This window comes from Lepisosteus oculatus, chromosome 7 (genome assembly GCF_040954835.1).
Source record: "Lepisosteus oculatus isolate fLepOcu1 chromosome 7, fLepOcu1.hap2, whole genome shotgun sequence".
In the NCBI taxonomy this organism is placed as follows: Eukaryota; Metazoa; Chordata; class Actinopteri; order Semionotiformes; family Lepisosteidae; genus Lepisosteus; species Lepisosteus oculatus.
Window position 1 is genome coordinate 30,730,633 of NC_090702.1, and position 16,101 is coordinate 30,746,733.

At 34.1% G+C, this 16,101-nt stretch overlaps 1 protein-coding gene across 4 annotated transcripts in view; it reads right to left on the minus strand.

Annotated features, from left to right (window-relative positions):
- Nucleotides 1-16,101, minus strand: part of cntn1b (contactin 1b) — a 109,084-nt gene that overhangs the window by 21,788 nt on the left and 71,195 nt on the right. For all 4 annotated transcript variants that reach the window (XM_015338989.2, XM_015338990.2, XM_015338992.2 and 1 more), the window contains 6 exons: nucleotides 15,252-15,376; nucleotides 14,414-14,534; nucleotides 11,843-11,993; nucleotides 11,063-11,190; nucleotides 10,082-10,257; nucleotides 6,164-6,284 (listed from right to left, as the gene is read on the minus strand). In XM_015338989.2, the coding sequence (XP_015194475.1) occupies nucleotides 6,164-6,284; nucleotides 10,082-10,257; nucleotides 11,063-11,190; nucleotides 11,843-11,993; nucleotides 14,414-14,534; nucleotides 15,252-15,376 (822 nt within the window). The remainder of the gene's footprint in view (nucleotides 1-6,163; nucleotides 6,285-10,081; nucleotides 10,258-11,062; nucleotides 11,191-11,842; nucleotides 11,994-14,413; nucleotides 14,535-15,251; nucleotides 15,377-16,101) is intronic.

The window sequence follows — 16,101 nt, forward strand, 5'->3', positions numbered from 1 at the left end:
TTTTAGTCCTAAAAAATAAAAGTATAAGTAATTGGAAACACACATTGTTAGGTTTACAAACCTAAACTACTGAGACGGCTCTAAAATAAAAATGAATCTTAATGGGTGAATCTGTCCAGATAAAAAAATAAATATCATGCCCTTGGGATTTTATTTCCACCACAATGTTCCAAGATTTTGAGAGTTTCCAGCTTCTTGTGTAATATTTATTGCAAATCGTATCCACAAAGACAAAAATCTCATTTTTCACAGTAGAATACAGCATATGTTTTCCATATTATATTTCACCACTGTTGTTTCAATCTGAAATGTTATTTCATGCTTTTAAAAAATTCAAAGTTTGGCACCTCAACTATGGGTTATTATTCACTACTAGAATTCTAGATTTTACTTACTTTGTTTTTTAACCTTTAACTCTCTGAGAAAGAAAGAGTACAGCATGGAGGATAAATTGTTTTTAAGCATAGCTTTTGTTACCTCCTTGTGACTTGGTGCTGATCACATCTTTAGTGTTTTCAAGTGCTGCTGATAAAACACTAGAGCAAAAATACCTGTTACCTGAACAACAGGTTGCAATGAAGAACATACTTGATACTTTCCTCTATTGTGTAGATGTCAAAGAGCAATGATCATGTGTCACTGTGTTTGCAGTATCTCAGAATTAGGTTTTGTTACTAATTGTACTTTGTGACCTTCAGTCAATGAGATGTGGGGAATAGTGCTCTTTAATGTCTCACTGTGAAAAATGATACAGAATGCATGACAGGAATCTGTGGTAATACAAAAAATCAGTAGTTTTCTTCAGAAAATTAACTGTTCTGTGGATTCCTGCCAAGTTAGCACCTTAATATAGGGACTGCACTATCAGTACTCATTTTTTAAGAAAAAGTTAAATTTAAGATCTGTAGTTTTCATACAAACATATATGTTAAATACTATTTAAATTAACTAATGCATTTTAGAAAATTATGGAAAATGAACATGTCATTAACAGATCTTAAAAATTAATTGACAGATATCAACTGATAATAATTACATTACAATAGCACCTAAGACAATATTTCAAGAGTCTCTGTGTTGAACTAATGTGGATTACATCTCTTAGCTGTGCTGGGAAAGAAAGACTATACTAAATAATTTTATCACCCCATTACTACAGCCTCAAGCTTTCCTGTTTTACTCCCAGCAAATCCAAACCTCTCTGCTTTCACCTATCTTTCAATGCTTGAAAGCTGTCTAATTACAATAGTCTCCTCTTTATGACATGAAATAACATTACTGTAATGTAATTAAGAATAAATGTTTTGCTGTTCAATAAATAATTTCAACACTCACTAAAAACTACAGCATTATTAATTTCTGTTTAGAAGGCTATTTTTTAGGCTTCTACCCTTGTCAACATTTACATGAGATTGGCAGTAATTCTTTTCATTTCATATATCATTAAGGCTTTATTTTAGTAAGTGAAGAAGGCCATATTCTTAAAATGTATAGTGTGGGTGGAGAACACAGATTTCTGAATTTCTCAAAAAATTTTATGAGGTATGTTTTTTTTTTAAATGCCTATTCATTTATTACTCTAATTTGTTCTTACACCAGCTACAACATCATAATACACAGACCATAATTGGAACTTTTGATTTTTAACAAACAACCCTGAAAATAATGAAATGACTCTCAAAATAATAAAACTGGAAAACTTAACAGGGTTAAAGCAGTGAAACTATTTTTTTCTTTAAATGGAAATCTTCAATTACTATTATTATTATAATAACATCTGCATTATCTGCGTTATCTACAAGTGGAAAAAGCCTGCAGCATTACTGATTTCTGCAACTTCTTCAAAATGACAACATATTACAAATAATGGCTCATTTTATCAAAGTTAACTATAGTATATAGAAATGTGAGATGAAATGTTTTTTTTTTCAGATAAGAGGAAAAGATTGTGTATATCTGAAAGCCTTTTACTCTGAGTTTGTAAGTGATTCCAAGAAGATTTTAACGCTGTAAGTATTAAAGAGGCATATCAGTTTCACGTTTAATGTTTCTCTTTGTGTATTGCAGGATATTATAGTAAGGTTTAAAGTTGCTTTTATATTTTTTGTTGCAAATTTATCATAAAATATTAATGGAATTATTTCTTTAATGTTTTTTTAACAACCAATTATCTGTTATATTTAATTCAATTTATAAAGTGGGTTTCACCATCATTAATACACAGATTGCATCTTACTTTGAAGTATTAATGCAGCTACAATACAAAATGAAAACATTACAAGTTCAAAAGCTTTCAAAATTATATTCTCAGAAACCATTGGGCTGAGTAAAGCAATTATAATAGGACATTCAGACTCCAGTATTGAAAATAAAGCTTTCCAGATTTAGTGATTAAAGTTGATACCAATTAAGTGTTTTGCTTTGTTTTCCAAATACTCCTGTCCTGTGTATAATGTAATTAAGTATGAATAGGATCAAACAGCAGTTCTGTTACATTTAACCTCCAATAACTATTATTATTAGTTACTGCAAGCAAGTTTATTACCCCAATATAATTATATATAATTCAACAGAAATGCCAGGATAACACAACTCAAATGATTGCATTTATACATTTGGCTAGGAAAAGCTTAAGACATCCCTTGCTTTTTTTAAATTAAGCTACAGGACAAATCTTTGAAGGGCATATTAAAGGCATAAATCATATTTTCTCCAACATGCATTGTGAGTTGTGAGATCGAATAAAAATGCATCTTAGGTCAGGATAGCTCTTAAAATAGTTTTACTAACCATGTAAATATTATATTATGTGAAACTTGATCTTCTCACTTTTTTTTGTTTTTGGCATATATCCATTTTTTAGAAGGTATTTCTTTCCACAAAATATTTCTGTCCATTAAGGGAAAACCACATGGTTGATAAATTTTTCCTGCTCAATGCATGTGCAAAATTTATAGCCCACTACTGGGGCCTGCGCTGAATCCAAAAATTTAAGATAGCTTGTTTTCTTCACAATGTTTTTTCTCTCTCCAAAATCTGTGGATACACTCATATTTCTGTTTTTGTTTTTGAAGTGATGTACAAACCTTATTTGAGTTTTATAATCAATCATTATTGATCTGACTACATGAGATGCCAAATGTCTATTATATTATTTGTGCTACATTATATATATAGTTAACATTAAAAATTTACATAGGAAAAAACACCTCTTTACACTGCTATTCTGGTAAATAGTTCTGGGAAACACTGAAATTCCATATAAAGGGTTACATTATTTTATTATCACAATATTCAGTATTTCTATTATGTATTGGAGGCATGCAAATACCTCATTAACAATTAAATCAGAAGTATTTTAAATACTCACATTAACTGTGAACTATTAAACAAATGCATAACTAATGGATTATTAGGTCAAACAAACATATTATCCCAATGCCATTCTTTATCTATATCTGTGCACTATTTTACACTGTTTTCTACAATAGCACCTTATTTCTGTTGCACATGCTCAACAGGGTCAGTATTCTGTCTATATCTGCATGCAATCCCTAAATAACTGTGAAAAATTCCATTACATTTGCACATAAACACATTATTCAGAATTCCTAAATTCCTATTTCCTAAACCTTTCCCAAAATGATTGGCATCTCAACATACCTGTTTAGTACACACTAAACTGTTGCTTTTCCTTAGGGCATTCAGGCTAAATGTTTTAGAGCTTAATATGGGTTAGTGTGATTTTTCAGGATTGATTCTTTGTGTAATAACATTCTCTAACCTCAGTATAATGGACATGTACAGAAACTGCACAAAGACTTAATAATTGAAGTAGACTAATGTAGGAGTGAACTAATATTGCATTTCAAATGATTTTCTAACATTCTATTTCATTAATGTTCCACTCTGTTGTGATACAGTATGTCTGATCAGCTGCTCAATTCCCATATCAGATCTTTTTTAGTTTATAATCACATTATCATATGTACTCCTTTTCTGGGAATATTTTGTATTTACAATTGTATTATCCATCTTTTTATGAGCTACAATTTCAATTAAACTTTACTCCACATAATTTCCCTAGAGACCGCAACTGCAATAGCATGAAACAATTCAGAAAAATCTGTACTACAAATATAGCATTTTTATTTACTAGTGACACAGAGGGCATGTTTGAAAATTTAACAGTGTATTCTAGAACAATCATAATATGTTTTGCTTGATCATACTGTAAATGCACAACCGCTTATGTTGCATGGAATACGTAATGGGGTTATCTCAGAAAATGATCTTTACAGTGCTGAAACAATTATTTTATAGATATTCTAGACAGTGAAAAATAAAATATGTTTCAAACTAACAGAATACTGCTGTCTTTCCTATATTTTTCTTTGCCTTAAGTGCCTAGATGCCCTAATTGCATTTCATCTGATCTACTCAATGCTTAGATTTCAAACCTAACAAAGTCTTGGCTTGGATTGGAGATTAATTTAATCGGAGACATCTAAGAAGAATTAGGTCACGGCTAGATGTACTGCTGGTGGACATAAAGGTAGTATCCTTCATATTGGCCCATAAGTTCAAAACAAGTAATGTTGACAAGGACTATCTTTCTGCAGGACATAGAACCTTTTGCCCAAGATATTAAATTTAGGCCCTGCCTACAGTACATATGGCCAAAAGTGTTGGGAGTGCCAACTCCATTGTCCTAGGTAATTTTAGGTTTCAGATCATTTTGATTTCCTGTGATTTATTGTCTGGCCCTGTCACTATGAAGCTGATATTTAGTACAAGACACTGGCTAACCGTCTGAGCCTATCACATTTAGATAAGCCGCAAGCTACACAGTCCCCTAAAGAAATTTAGAGTTCAGCATAGGACTGGCCCTTCCCTACATCATACAAATTTCAGGTGAGTAGCTGAAAGCAGAGGTAATCTTGGCTGACTAAGGACAACCCATCCCTGGTGGTGTTAAGCCAATTATTTACCACCACTTAGGGAACCTGGTCCAACAACTGGCTAGTGATATTATCCCCTAAAATTTGGAAAAGTATTTTCATTAATTTGAAAATCAAGTAAAGACTAATTCCACACTGAAAATAGAAAGAAAGAAGGAGCATAATTTTTTGGCTGTAAAGCATTTTTATGTAGATGGGAGAGAGGTATGGTCCAAAGATATAAACTGCAGGAGAACAAAGGACAGATCAGGTAAGAAAAAGGGTCCAGATCAATGGAGATCAATGGAGTGTGAAAAAATGATGTTTAAGAGATGGAACAAGTATGATCCAAGTATGAAGATAATCATGGCTTCTTATCTTGGAACTACCTGGTTAGGCATAACGAGGAGACATCAATGAGGTGTGACACACATTGAGATTTGCCCTCCTTCTGATACCTTTGTTCTACTGTCACCACTGCGAACTTGTAGTGCACAAAATAATAAGTGGATGGCTTTAGAATGTGATTATCTGCTCATGCATGTTTTAGAGGCCCTCTGCATAAGAATTCTAAAAAAAGATTTCCACATTGTAATATACAAAAAGTGAGAAGTAAGTTATTTTTGTCATTAGGGTGTAGTAATACATGTTGTGATAAAACTATTCATCAATCGACCTTTCGCTAGTAGCTGTTAAAAACGTCTATTACTGTATATAGGCACACTGATGATTAGTTAATTAATTAGATAATTGGTAAAGGGTTTAGAGGGCATATCATGCATTGGGTGTAATGGATGGAATGTTTGGGTATACTACTGTATATAATGTACAATACAGTATTAGTTAGTAGTTGGGGTAATAAGATAGCAGCCTGTATTGGATCTTTGCAACAGATCCTTTGAACCACCTTATTTCAGGGTGGAGTCTGTAACATAATATTCATATCATATTCTGTTAATCTGTGGACAATCTGGGTCTAATGGCGTTACAAGATTAATATAACACATTGATATTGCAAAGAACATCATCCTATTGACAATTATTAAGTATCACAGACATATTGATAATAAAACTCCAAATACGTAGAATTTCATAATGTATTGTAAATCTTTTATTTAAATTTTGGACTGAGAGACAATGCAAAATCTTTGTAAAAGGTATTTTCCTTATGTAACAGCTGTTCATTTAATGGTCTTCAAAAAATAATTGTCATTGCAACTCACCTCTTACGACAAGGTCTGCAGATGCTGTGGCATTGTCAACTGTGGTCTGAGCTGTGCAGGTGTACCTTCCAGCATGCTTCAACTGTACATTCTTTATCAATAGATCCCCACTTGATTCTTTCTGTTAGAGACAGAGCACAGAAGTAAATCATAAAACGGCAGTAAGATAGATTGCTCTAAACTAATCATAGTACCACAGGAGACACCACTAACTTTGACTTTACATGCACAAAAGGATGGAATGAGAAGACTAATACATTTACTTCTGCCGTAGTGTCATGACTGGACAAGAACTAACATTCAGACCCATAACTCACTGCGAGTCAATGCTCCTTACACACATTTTAATATCGTACGGTGTTCCTTTTAACAGATACAGGAAATTAGATACAGTAAATAATAGCCTTGTATTCTACACATATACTGTACAGTATTAATACTGTAAACTACATGAGTACTAATTTAACCAAAGCAAATTTAAGTATCTTTCATTGCAACCACAAAGAAAGTCCTTATGAAAAGTACAAATTAATCACGTTTTAAGGTATTTCATATTCTCATACTTATGAGCAACTCATTGGAAGGGAAGACTAATAAGGAAGGACAGACATGTACAGTTGCACTGGTTCATGGAAGCCCTCTGCTATCCATGAAAAGAATGCTGATTATCTCACTTGGCCCTCTGTGTGAAGAATATTTTAACATTATCACATACCTAACAATTTTTACCCAGGTTTTAAGTTATGACATTTCCCCGTTCCCAAGACTTCATTAATTAACCGTTGATTTCCGACAGGATCCCGGTGTACAATTTCTAGAGAGTTAACGTATTTTTCTTAGGGCTATAATTAAATATGTTTGAAATACACATTTTTATGAGCAATCATGAAGTGTATTTAGTGTAATTTAATTTGTTATTGTATGGATGTCAAAATAAAATATTCTCAAATTTTAAATGTATTTTGAGGTAGAACTTCACTATGGTTTTCTGAGTATCTGATCTTTAAATTGGATGCACAGGGGAAAAATGTCAACAAATGTGACATTTCATGATAACATTTGATATCATTATTCGGTCAATGCAGATTTTGTACTGTAGGTGATTTGTAGGTGTAGGTGATTGTGTAACCTCAAATTGTATCATAGATGTGAAACTTAGTAAATTATTTTGCTTTTCATTCATACAGCTCCAGTTATACACAACATAACAGGACGGTTTTCAAAGTGTTATTGTGCTACAACCTCTCAAATTACCATCATGTCTAACTGAACTAAAATTAAGCATAATAAAGTCAATATACAGTATAAAAACTTCAAGCCACCCACCCATTGCAAATTCCACACCTATACTTGATGGTGGGTTTCCATTTTATATTTCATATATCAGACAAACAAAAAAGCTTCAATCAGGCAGTGTGTTTGTAATTTGTGAATGACAGCTCAGTTGAAGTTTTGAATTACATCTGAAATGTTTGAATTAAGTCTAACGTTTTAAGTAAAAACATCACGCTGAGGTGCAAAATACACATGGACACCTCTGGTGCATATACTATATGCCAATAAAGAGTTACATACTGTATGTGATTCTTCAAGCCTAATCATTAACGTTTGCATAACCATCATGGATTGGAATAATCTAAAGATGTATAAAGCAAATAAAACACTGCAGTATACTTAAGTATTACATAAAATACCTTTCTCTTCTAATTTGAAAAAAATATCAGTTTTAATCCGATAACATAACTGACAACTATTTACCTTTAGACTTTTTTATCCACAAAGTAGATGTGAATGCATAAAATCTCTGTGTTATACAGTTTAGTAGATACAGTACATAATATTTTCTGTACTGTTCATTTATCATTAATGAAAGGTCTATTGTGTTGGAATAGCTGAATATTATTATATGCATTACCATTGAACATGATTTATGCAATATCATTTTTAAATGCCAGTATCATTGGTAACCAAACTCCTGTAAATTTAAGTCTCACAAGTTCTAGATGTTTGCCAGTTCATTTCCATATCCTGTAGTGGTGAGAAAACAGGATCTAATCTCACTGCGGCCTCAGTCCCATTATTCTGAGCTCTAAAATCTTTCACAGGCTAATATCCCCTATGGGAAAACACTAAATAGCAATGACAGACAAACCCAGCTACTAGACAAACAGCACATAACATGCTATACATAAGATAGGAGTACAAAATGAGCTGTGGACATGTAATCAAATTATTTTAACTTCAAGAATCAAATAGCTAAACATTATTAAAACTATTAAATCATAAAGGCCTGTTGATTGATTGTATGGAAATGTAACATTCTACATCCAAAACCATTTTCAAGGAGACTTTCATAATTCCATATATACATAAGGAATCTGTTTACAAAAAGGTCACGGGGGGAGATAATGTAACATTAAACTTTATGAGATTAATAACATTCACTAAAAGAAACCAGTTCACACACCCAGGAGCAGAAATGATACACAACTTGAAAAGAACCACCGTTTTAAAATATAAACAATGCTGTCTTGCTTAGATGAACACAAGAGCAAAATGGGAAACGTGATCTTTATTTATGGAGAAATATGTCATCTTATTTAAAAAGGTACAAAGAGTGTACTTATCAGCTCAGTTACATATTTCATCATTTATAGATTATCAGAGGACAGAAATATCACTTCCAGAACAAATAAAATATGTACGGTGCTCAAAGGCAAAAGATACAACTTTTAACCAAAATTCAGAATGGTAACAAAAAAAGATAAAATATTTAAATAATATTTTCTTAAAGACAGTATTATGCATTTTTTTAAAAAGTGACATGTTTAACTGTAGTAATGGTAAAAATACATAGGTAACATATCTGACTACTCAATCTGACAAAGAATTGAGGGAGTTCTGCCTTATATGCTGTGCTGTATGTGGAGAGTCCCTTAAGAAAAATGATCATAAGACGCCACTTGCTGGACAAAAAGAAGAATGCAAGACAAGTTCCCCAAAAAACAGCCAAGAGCCATAACTTCACACTATCAGCTTTACCAGAGGAATTATAAATATTAACTGGAGTGAAACATAATTCTTCTAATCACAAAAATAACTAAACTAAAATCTTAACTAAATTTGAAATAGACATATTTTTCACTTTTACTTCTGCCAGCTTCACTACACTGACCTAGAACTACAGTAGACTGTAGTTTTGAGCTTTTAAAATGACTTTATTAACCCTTAACAATTTCTTGCAATAATAATTTGTCTGTTCACATACCCCAGCTTGCTCTCCATGAGACACACACACAGGGAGAGAAGCTTGGGGTCAGAGCACAGGGTCTGCCATTGTACAGCACCCCTGGAGCAGTTGGGGTTAAGGGCCTTGCTCAGGGGCCCAATGGAGTAGGACTCCTCTGGCAGCTACAGGATTTGAGCCGGCAACCTTCCAGCTACAGGCTCAGATCTTTAGCCACAGAGCCACTGCTCTGCCCTGCACAACCCAGTATTAACGAGGACATTGCTGAGGGGCTGTTTCAGCCATACACTAAGTCAAAAATTCTAGTGTTGGCTCAGATGTGACAGTTCTACAGTACAGACACACTTAACACTTAATACAGTAAGTAAAAGGTATATCTATTAGTTACTGTACTTTCCTTACTGTAATCAATATACATACTGTACAATATTTGTTTTTATTTAAATGATGATGGGAGCATACCAAATCTTGCATATAAAGGTTTTAAATATTTCCAGATGTCGCCAAAATTTACACAAATTAAAAGTTTTACAAGGTGTTGCCCTGGCTGAAACAATTAAAAAACATTTCTACATTAGTGATCCCATTCAAATTACTTGAGAGGATAAAGTTCTTAAGTCCTCCTTTAAAAAAAACAACAAAGTTAACTTTCTCAGAAGCTTGCCTCTTACCATAACATTCCGCTCATAGTGTTCAGCTTCCTTGTCAAAGTCTATCACATGGGCATCAACAGACCAGATGAAAGTGAGATCCAGGCTGGGGTCACGTGAAGCAAGGCACTGCATCATGGCATTTTCTCCCACAGTCACATCAGCATTTGACGGAGCCAGAGTAATTTTCGTGGCCTCTTTACAAATGAAAAATTGCATTATGCAATTAGAGAAATGATAAGAACAGACCACAAGACAAGGAGTCATTTTTCTGAAAAGAAGCCGTTCCTCTAATATTTTCTGTAAAAAAAATTACTTGAGAATATTATCACCTTAGAATAGATGTATTTTGTTAAACAAAACAGAAAATCAGCTTTATTTAGTATAAAATCTCCTTATTCTCAGACCATTAACTAGATTTTGATTATTCATTTTTAAAAGAAGCCAGAATTTACAGTACTTAATTTAATAAAACACTAGGGCTAGCTTGAGTGGTGGTATGGGAATTAATACTTTAAATTAAATATGATTAAATTAATGTCAGGCTTTCAGAATATACCCATAATATGTTAAATATATTGTAAATACTTTCACAACTTTTGAATGGTCAACATTACTAAAATTGCCTTAAAACAGAAAATTATTTTGACAGATTATTAATTTGATTTTTGAGTTCAAGTATAGCAAGTCTAGTGCTGACAAATACCTAATATGTATTGTGATCTAATAATCCCAATATATGATTACTTAAAAGTGTACTTATTAACAATAAATATTTTGCTAAAAAGACAAAAAGGTGGCTAGTAGTCTTGACCTCCCTTAAAGCTCTTAGTATCTATATTAAACATTATTCACAGAACTTAACTAAATAAAAGTCACACTATCAAATTAAATGTTTTTGTTAAATTATTTTAAAAAGTCCACGTACTGTAGTCATTATAAGCTGTAAGTTATATAGAAATATGACAAAAGACCACAAGACAAATTAAAAACCAAAATCACCTGTAACAGAGAGGGTGCCTGTGCTGTTAGCCTTTCCTCTGTCATTCTCTGCAAAGCAAGTATACTTTCCTTCGTCCATCTTTGTCACATTAATGACTTCAAGACTCCCATCTTCCCAAATGCGTATTCTATGAAAAACACAGCAGCACAGTCTGATATACTGAACTAAAACACAAAAATCAACCTGAATATTCACTATATAACCTACAATTGAGTCAGCCATACTTACTTTTAAAGGTTTTTAAATTGTGCTTTGTTAATATCTCATTTTTTTAATGTTTAAACATATAATAGCTCCTTTAAAAGCTGTTGGCATGGTACAGTAACTTAGTAGAACGAAAAGTGTATCATTTGTAAAGCTGTGAACCTTTTGTTCAAGTAAACACGTTCCATACTACATACTCTGCCTAAAGGCTCACAGGACCTTTGCAGTTACAGTACATTCAGCAAAGGATTAAACAGCCTCTTTTCATATTACAGAATAACAGGAATGGGATGAGATCACTTTATTGGCCATATACAATTTCTTGTATTAGGAATTTGTCTTTTCACATACCCCAACATGCTCTCCATGAGACACACAGACTGGGAGAGAAGCTTGGGGTCAAAGCACAGGGTCAAGCATTTATACAGCACTCCTAGAGTAGTTAAGGGCCTTTCTCAGGGACCCAACAGAGTAGGATTCCTCTGCCAGCCAGCGTGGGATTTGAACCAGCAACCTTCCAGCAACAGGTACAGATCCTTAGCCACAGAGCTACCACACCACCCCTTGATACCAACCTCGATGTGTTCAAGAGCAGTTCTGTCCCTTTACTCCATGAAAACGTGGGCTTTGGGGCAGCCTTTGGTTTACATTCAATAACCACTCTCCCATTTTTGGCACCCAGCAACTTTTTTTTCACTGGATTAAATTCAAAAGTAGGGGCACAAGCTAAATGAGGAAGAAAAAAAAACCATATGCTTATGTCGTATGCTTTAACTATATATAAGCTATATATTCAATACAGTATATATCCAGTTTTCTCCCAAAGTCCAAAGATATACTGGTAGGTTAATTTACTTCTAGATAAATTGACCCTGGTGTGAGTGTGTGCGTGCCTGTTTGTGCCCTGTGATGGACTTTAAATGAAACAATTTTCTGGAAATGTAAACATAAATTTGCAAAAACTTTTGCCTGAGCCTATTTTTGCCTAGTATTTGCCTTGCCTATCATATCCAGTTCTGTATTTAACTTTATGTTAAAAATATTGTATTACTTTACATACTGTATTTTACTGGCATATATTAGTCTACTTCTTTCATAACTGAGTATTTGTTTGAGAATGTATTACAACTCAAATTGTGTACTTTATACAATACACACATAATACACAATATTATTTTTCAAACGGAATTACACTTCATAGCCAACTATATATTGCAAGTTATTGACACTATGTTCATAAATTACTCACAAGAGCCTCTCAAATTCTTGATGCACATGAAAAAGCTAAACATAACCAACATGGCATGTTACAAATTGATTATTTAGCTATAAGAAAGTCACACATCTTCATGTCTTCATGTCAGTACTACACACAGAGGCTGGCATTATTATTTAGCAGAATGCAAAATTAATTCTGGTTTCAAATAGACTTGAGTGCCAGGTAAAATGGATGAAGGAGAATGGAATTATTGTGCAAAGTAGAATTGACAGCTCTAATAACTGGCATTATTTTTGTGAAAATTCACAAATGGATTTTTTTGTACAGCTTTATAAAATATTTTAAAAATATATTTGTCTTAATCCCTGCTATCACCACTATATACTGTAGGTACTGTACCTTTATCTCTTGTGAACTGACAGCCCTTTTAATCTATCTACTGAAATTCTTTCGCTTTTATACATTTTAGTAGAGTATTAGACTTTAGATTCAACTGCACATAGCAACCATCAGCTATTGTGTATTATAATGTTCAGAGGTTGCTGTGGAATTAAAATCAGTGCTTCCACTTACAAGTTGAAAATTTTAAACCCAGTGCTTTACAATGTCCTTTCATTTCCAAGAGATCACAGTATATTTTGCATTTGCATTTCCAAGAGATCACTTTAATTTGCATTTGACTGGCTGGTCAAATTTTATATTTGGTCTGGGCCAGAAATCTGGTCTTTTAGTACAGTGGGCTTGAATTTTAGCTGTACCATTCAGGCACTGGAAAGCGTGCATATAAAAATAATTTCAATTTGGGGGCCTAACTTTCTAGAACTACTGCAATGGCATATGCCACAGAATTGGCTTCATTACTCTCTGCTCTCCTCCCGACTAAAAGCTGATGTGTGGTGAGCGTTCTGGCGCACTATGGCTGCCGTCGCATCATCCAGGTGGATGCTGCACATTGGTGGTGGTGGAGGGGAGACCCCATTACCTGTAAAGCGCTTTGAGTGGAGTGTCCAGAAAAGCGCTATACTGTATAAGTGTAAGCAATTATTATTATTATTATTATTATTATGATATGGCAAAATGATCATTTCACTTCATGTGTTTTTAAAAGAGACCTCAGCATAAACACAATTGAGAAGTGTCCATTTCTGTGTGATCCCATAGCTAAAGTTAGTTGTAGTGCCCCCTCCAAGTATGAACCCTTGAACCCCCTTGAAAATAGGCCCTGAAAAGGGTGAACGGCCTGCATGTCTTCGTGAAGTGTGAGTGAACTAAAATCTAAACAGGACTCTGAAACTGCAATTGAACCGAGATTAGTAAGGCAAAAGTGCTAACCATCATGCAATTATTTAAAAAAATATGAAAAAAGTCATTTTGCTGTACCAACATCTATTATTAAGCATTAGGTACTGTGGCACTACTCACGGAGGTTGTGTTCAGTGTGGAGGGGGATCCCTGGAGGAAGGGCGACACCTCGTCTTTGTAAACACAGCTGCATGCACTAATCAAAGATGAGCTGCAGGGCTCTTTAAAGGCACCCTGAACACCCGCTGAAGACACGAGCAGGGTTACCCCCAGAAGAGGAGGATCGTTACATCAGCAGTACCGGAGGGGATTGTACCCGAGCGTGAGGCCCTCGTTTTTCTTCTTTTTCATTTTGCCTGTCCCATCCTGTATCTCTACCGGGGCAGGCTTATCATTTAACATGTTGAGATTTTATTTTGGGCCTTGCGCTCCCTGTCTGCTCTCCTAGACTGGTCCAGACTGAGACTAGGGTGTCAGCATTGTTACGGCACACAGTAAATTTGTCATCTTTGCAAAGGATTTCAATTTTAATATGAAGTACAGTACATAATATTATAGTTCTGCTTTCCATGTATTTTTATATCTGCATTTTATAGCATCTGTTGATCAGTTCACAAAGACTCACCTGTCACTTTTAATTCAGCATTTGCATAGATTTGCCCATGTTCATTTTCAGCTATACATTGATACATTCCTGCATCTTCCAAAGTAAGCCTAGAGAACTTCAGATTAATGCCGCTCGAATACTGAAAAGAAAGAAAATCTTTGGTAAGCAAACTCATTGTAAATACAGGTTTTTTTACGCCTAAAGTGCTAACTGTGAGTGTGACTGTGGATTTCTTTTAATTTTAATGAATCTCTAAAGCTGCTCAACCACAAACTATTAATGAACTCGGATTGACCCTATGCAAACAGTTTTACTTTCCATTCTGATATATAGACAAAAAAGTGTTAGAACAGCTGAATTCAAATTAAATTAATGTCAGAGGTCTCCAGATCTGTCCCATGAGAGGCAACAAAACATAAATAAATTAAAAGTGAAGAACATTATATGTCGATACTATTGGACTAATTTTAAGATGTACTGAAAATCAGGTATTGAAATAATTAACTAGAATGTTTGTGCTTTATAATACTTCAAAGTTGTTTAATGCAGGCATCCCAAGTCACCCAGATCATCCAGTAGTATCACTATTAAGAATACAATCTCTCTTGTTATAAAATTACACAAGAAACCTCTGGAAAAGTAAGTGAATCAGCACTTATAAAAGCCTCCAGGGTAGCAGACATGTCCAAAGGCCCCTTGCAAAAACCACCCCCACCCTCTGTCAGCAGAGATGCATGGAAGAGATGACCGCTGTCTGCAGAGATGTGTTAAACAAATTAAAATGATTACCAACCATTCCTTTGTTGGTTATGTTGATAAAACACTAACATTTCAAGTAAATTTGAAATACATTTACCGCATATCCATTTTTCTGCCACCTAATGCTTGGTTTTGGTTTTCCTTTAGCCATGCAAGACCAAGTCAGCTCACTTCCAATATCCTTTTCCGTATCATTGATATGTTCTGCCCATTCAGGGTAAGCTAGAAAGAGAAGCTAGTTTAGAATATAACTAGAATATAATATGAAACAGCTAAGAAGGAAATGCATTGTAGGTCATGAATGTGAAATATTTTAACACATTAGAACAGTCTCTATACTAGAATGAATTGCATGTACAAACACTTATGTTGATGCTATTGATACACTGTATCCCATGTGTGGTGAATTACCCTGTCATTGTTTTGTGATGAAAATCTAGAAATATTATGTAAAAGGTCCATAAGGTCCCACCTTAGAATAAGATATCATCAGAAGCTGCAAAACGACAACTAACAATAAAAATCTACTAAAGATAAATTAGCATCTAGAAGTGGTATTGCTGGATTTGTGATGACACACTTCAGTTCAGTGGACAGACTCATGACAGTCTAGTGTTTCAAAATCCGGCAGTGCTTTTCCTATTAATAAAATGAAATACTCAATTTCCATCTCCTTCCAATTGTAAACTGTAACTTGCAACCTATGACAGCATCTCAGAAAGTACTCAGAAGCTTGTCATTCAAGCTTATTCTCCTTGTTCCACCAAGATGTTCCAAGATCTTCTCCAGAACTCTGTGTGCTTGGAGGTGCCTAGCAGGTCCAAGGCAAATGCTAACTAAAGCACAATCGATTCCAGTGGTACTTGGAATTCTGTGCTGCAATTATTTACACACATCAGTGGCATCTGGACTATATAGATCCTTGTCTTTATTAAATATAGAGAGAC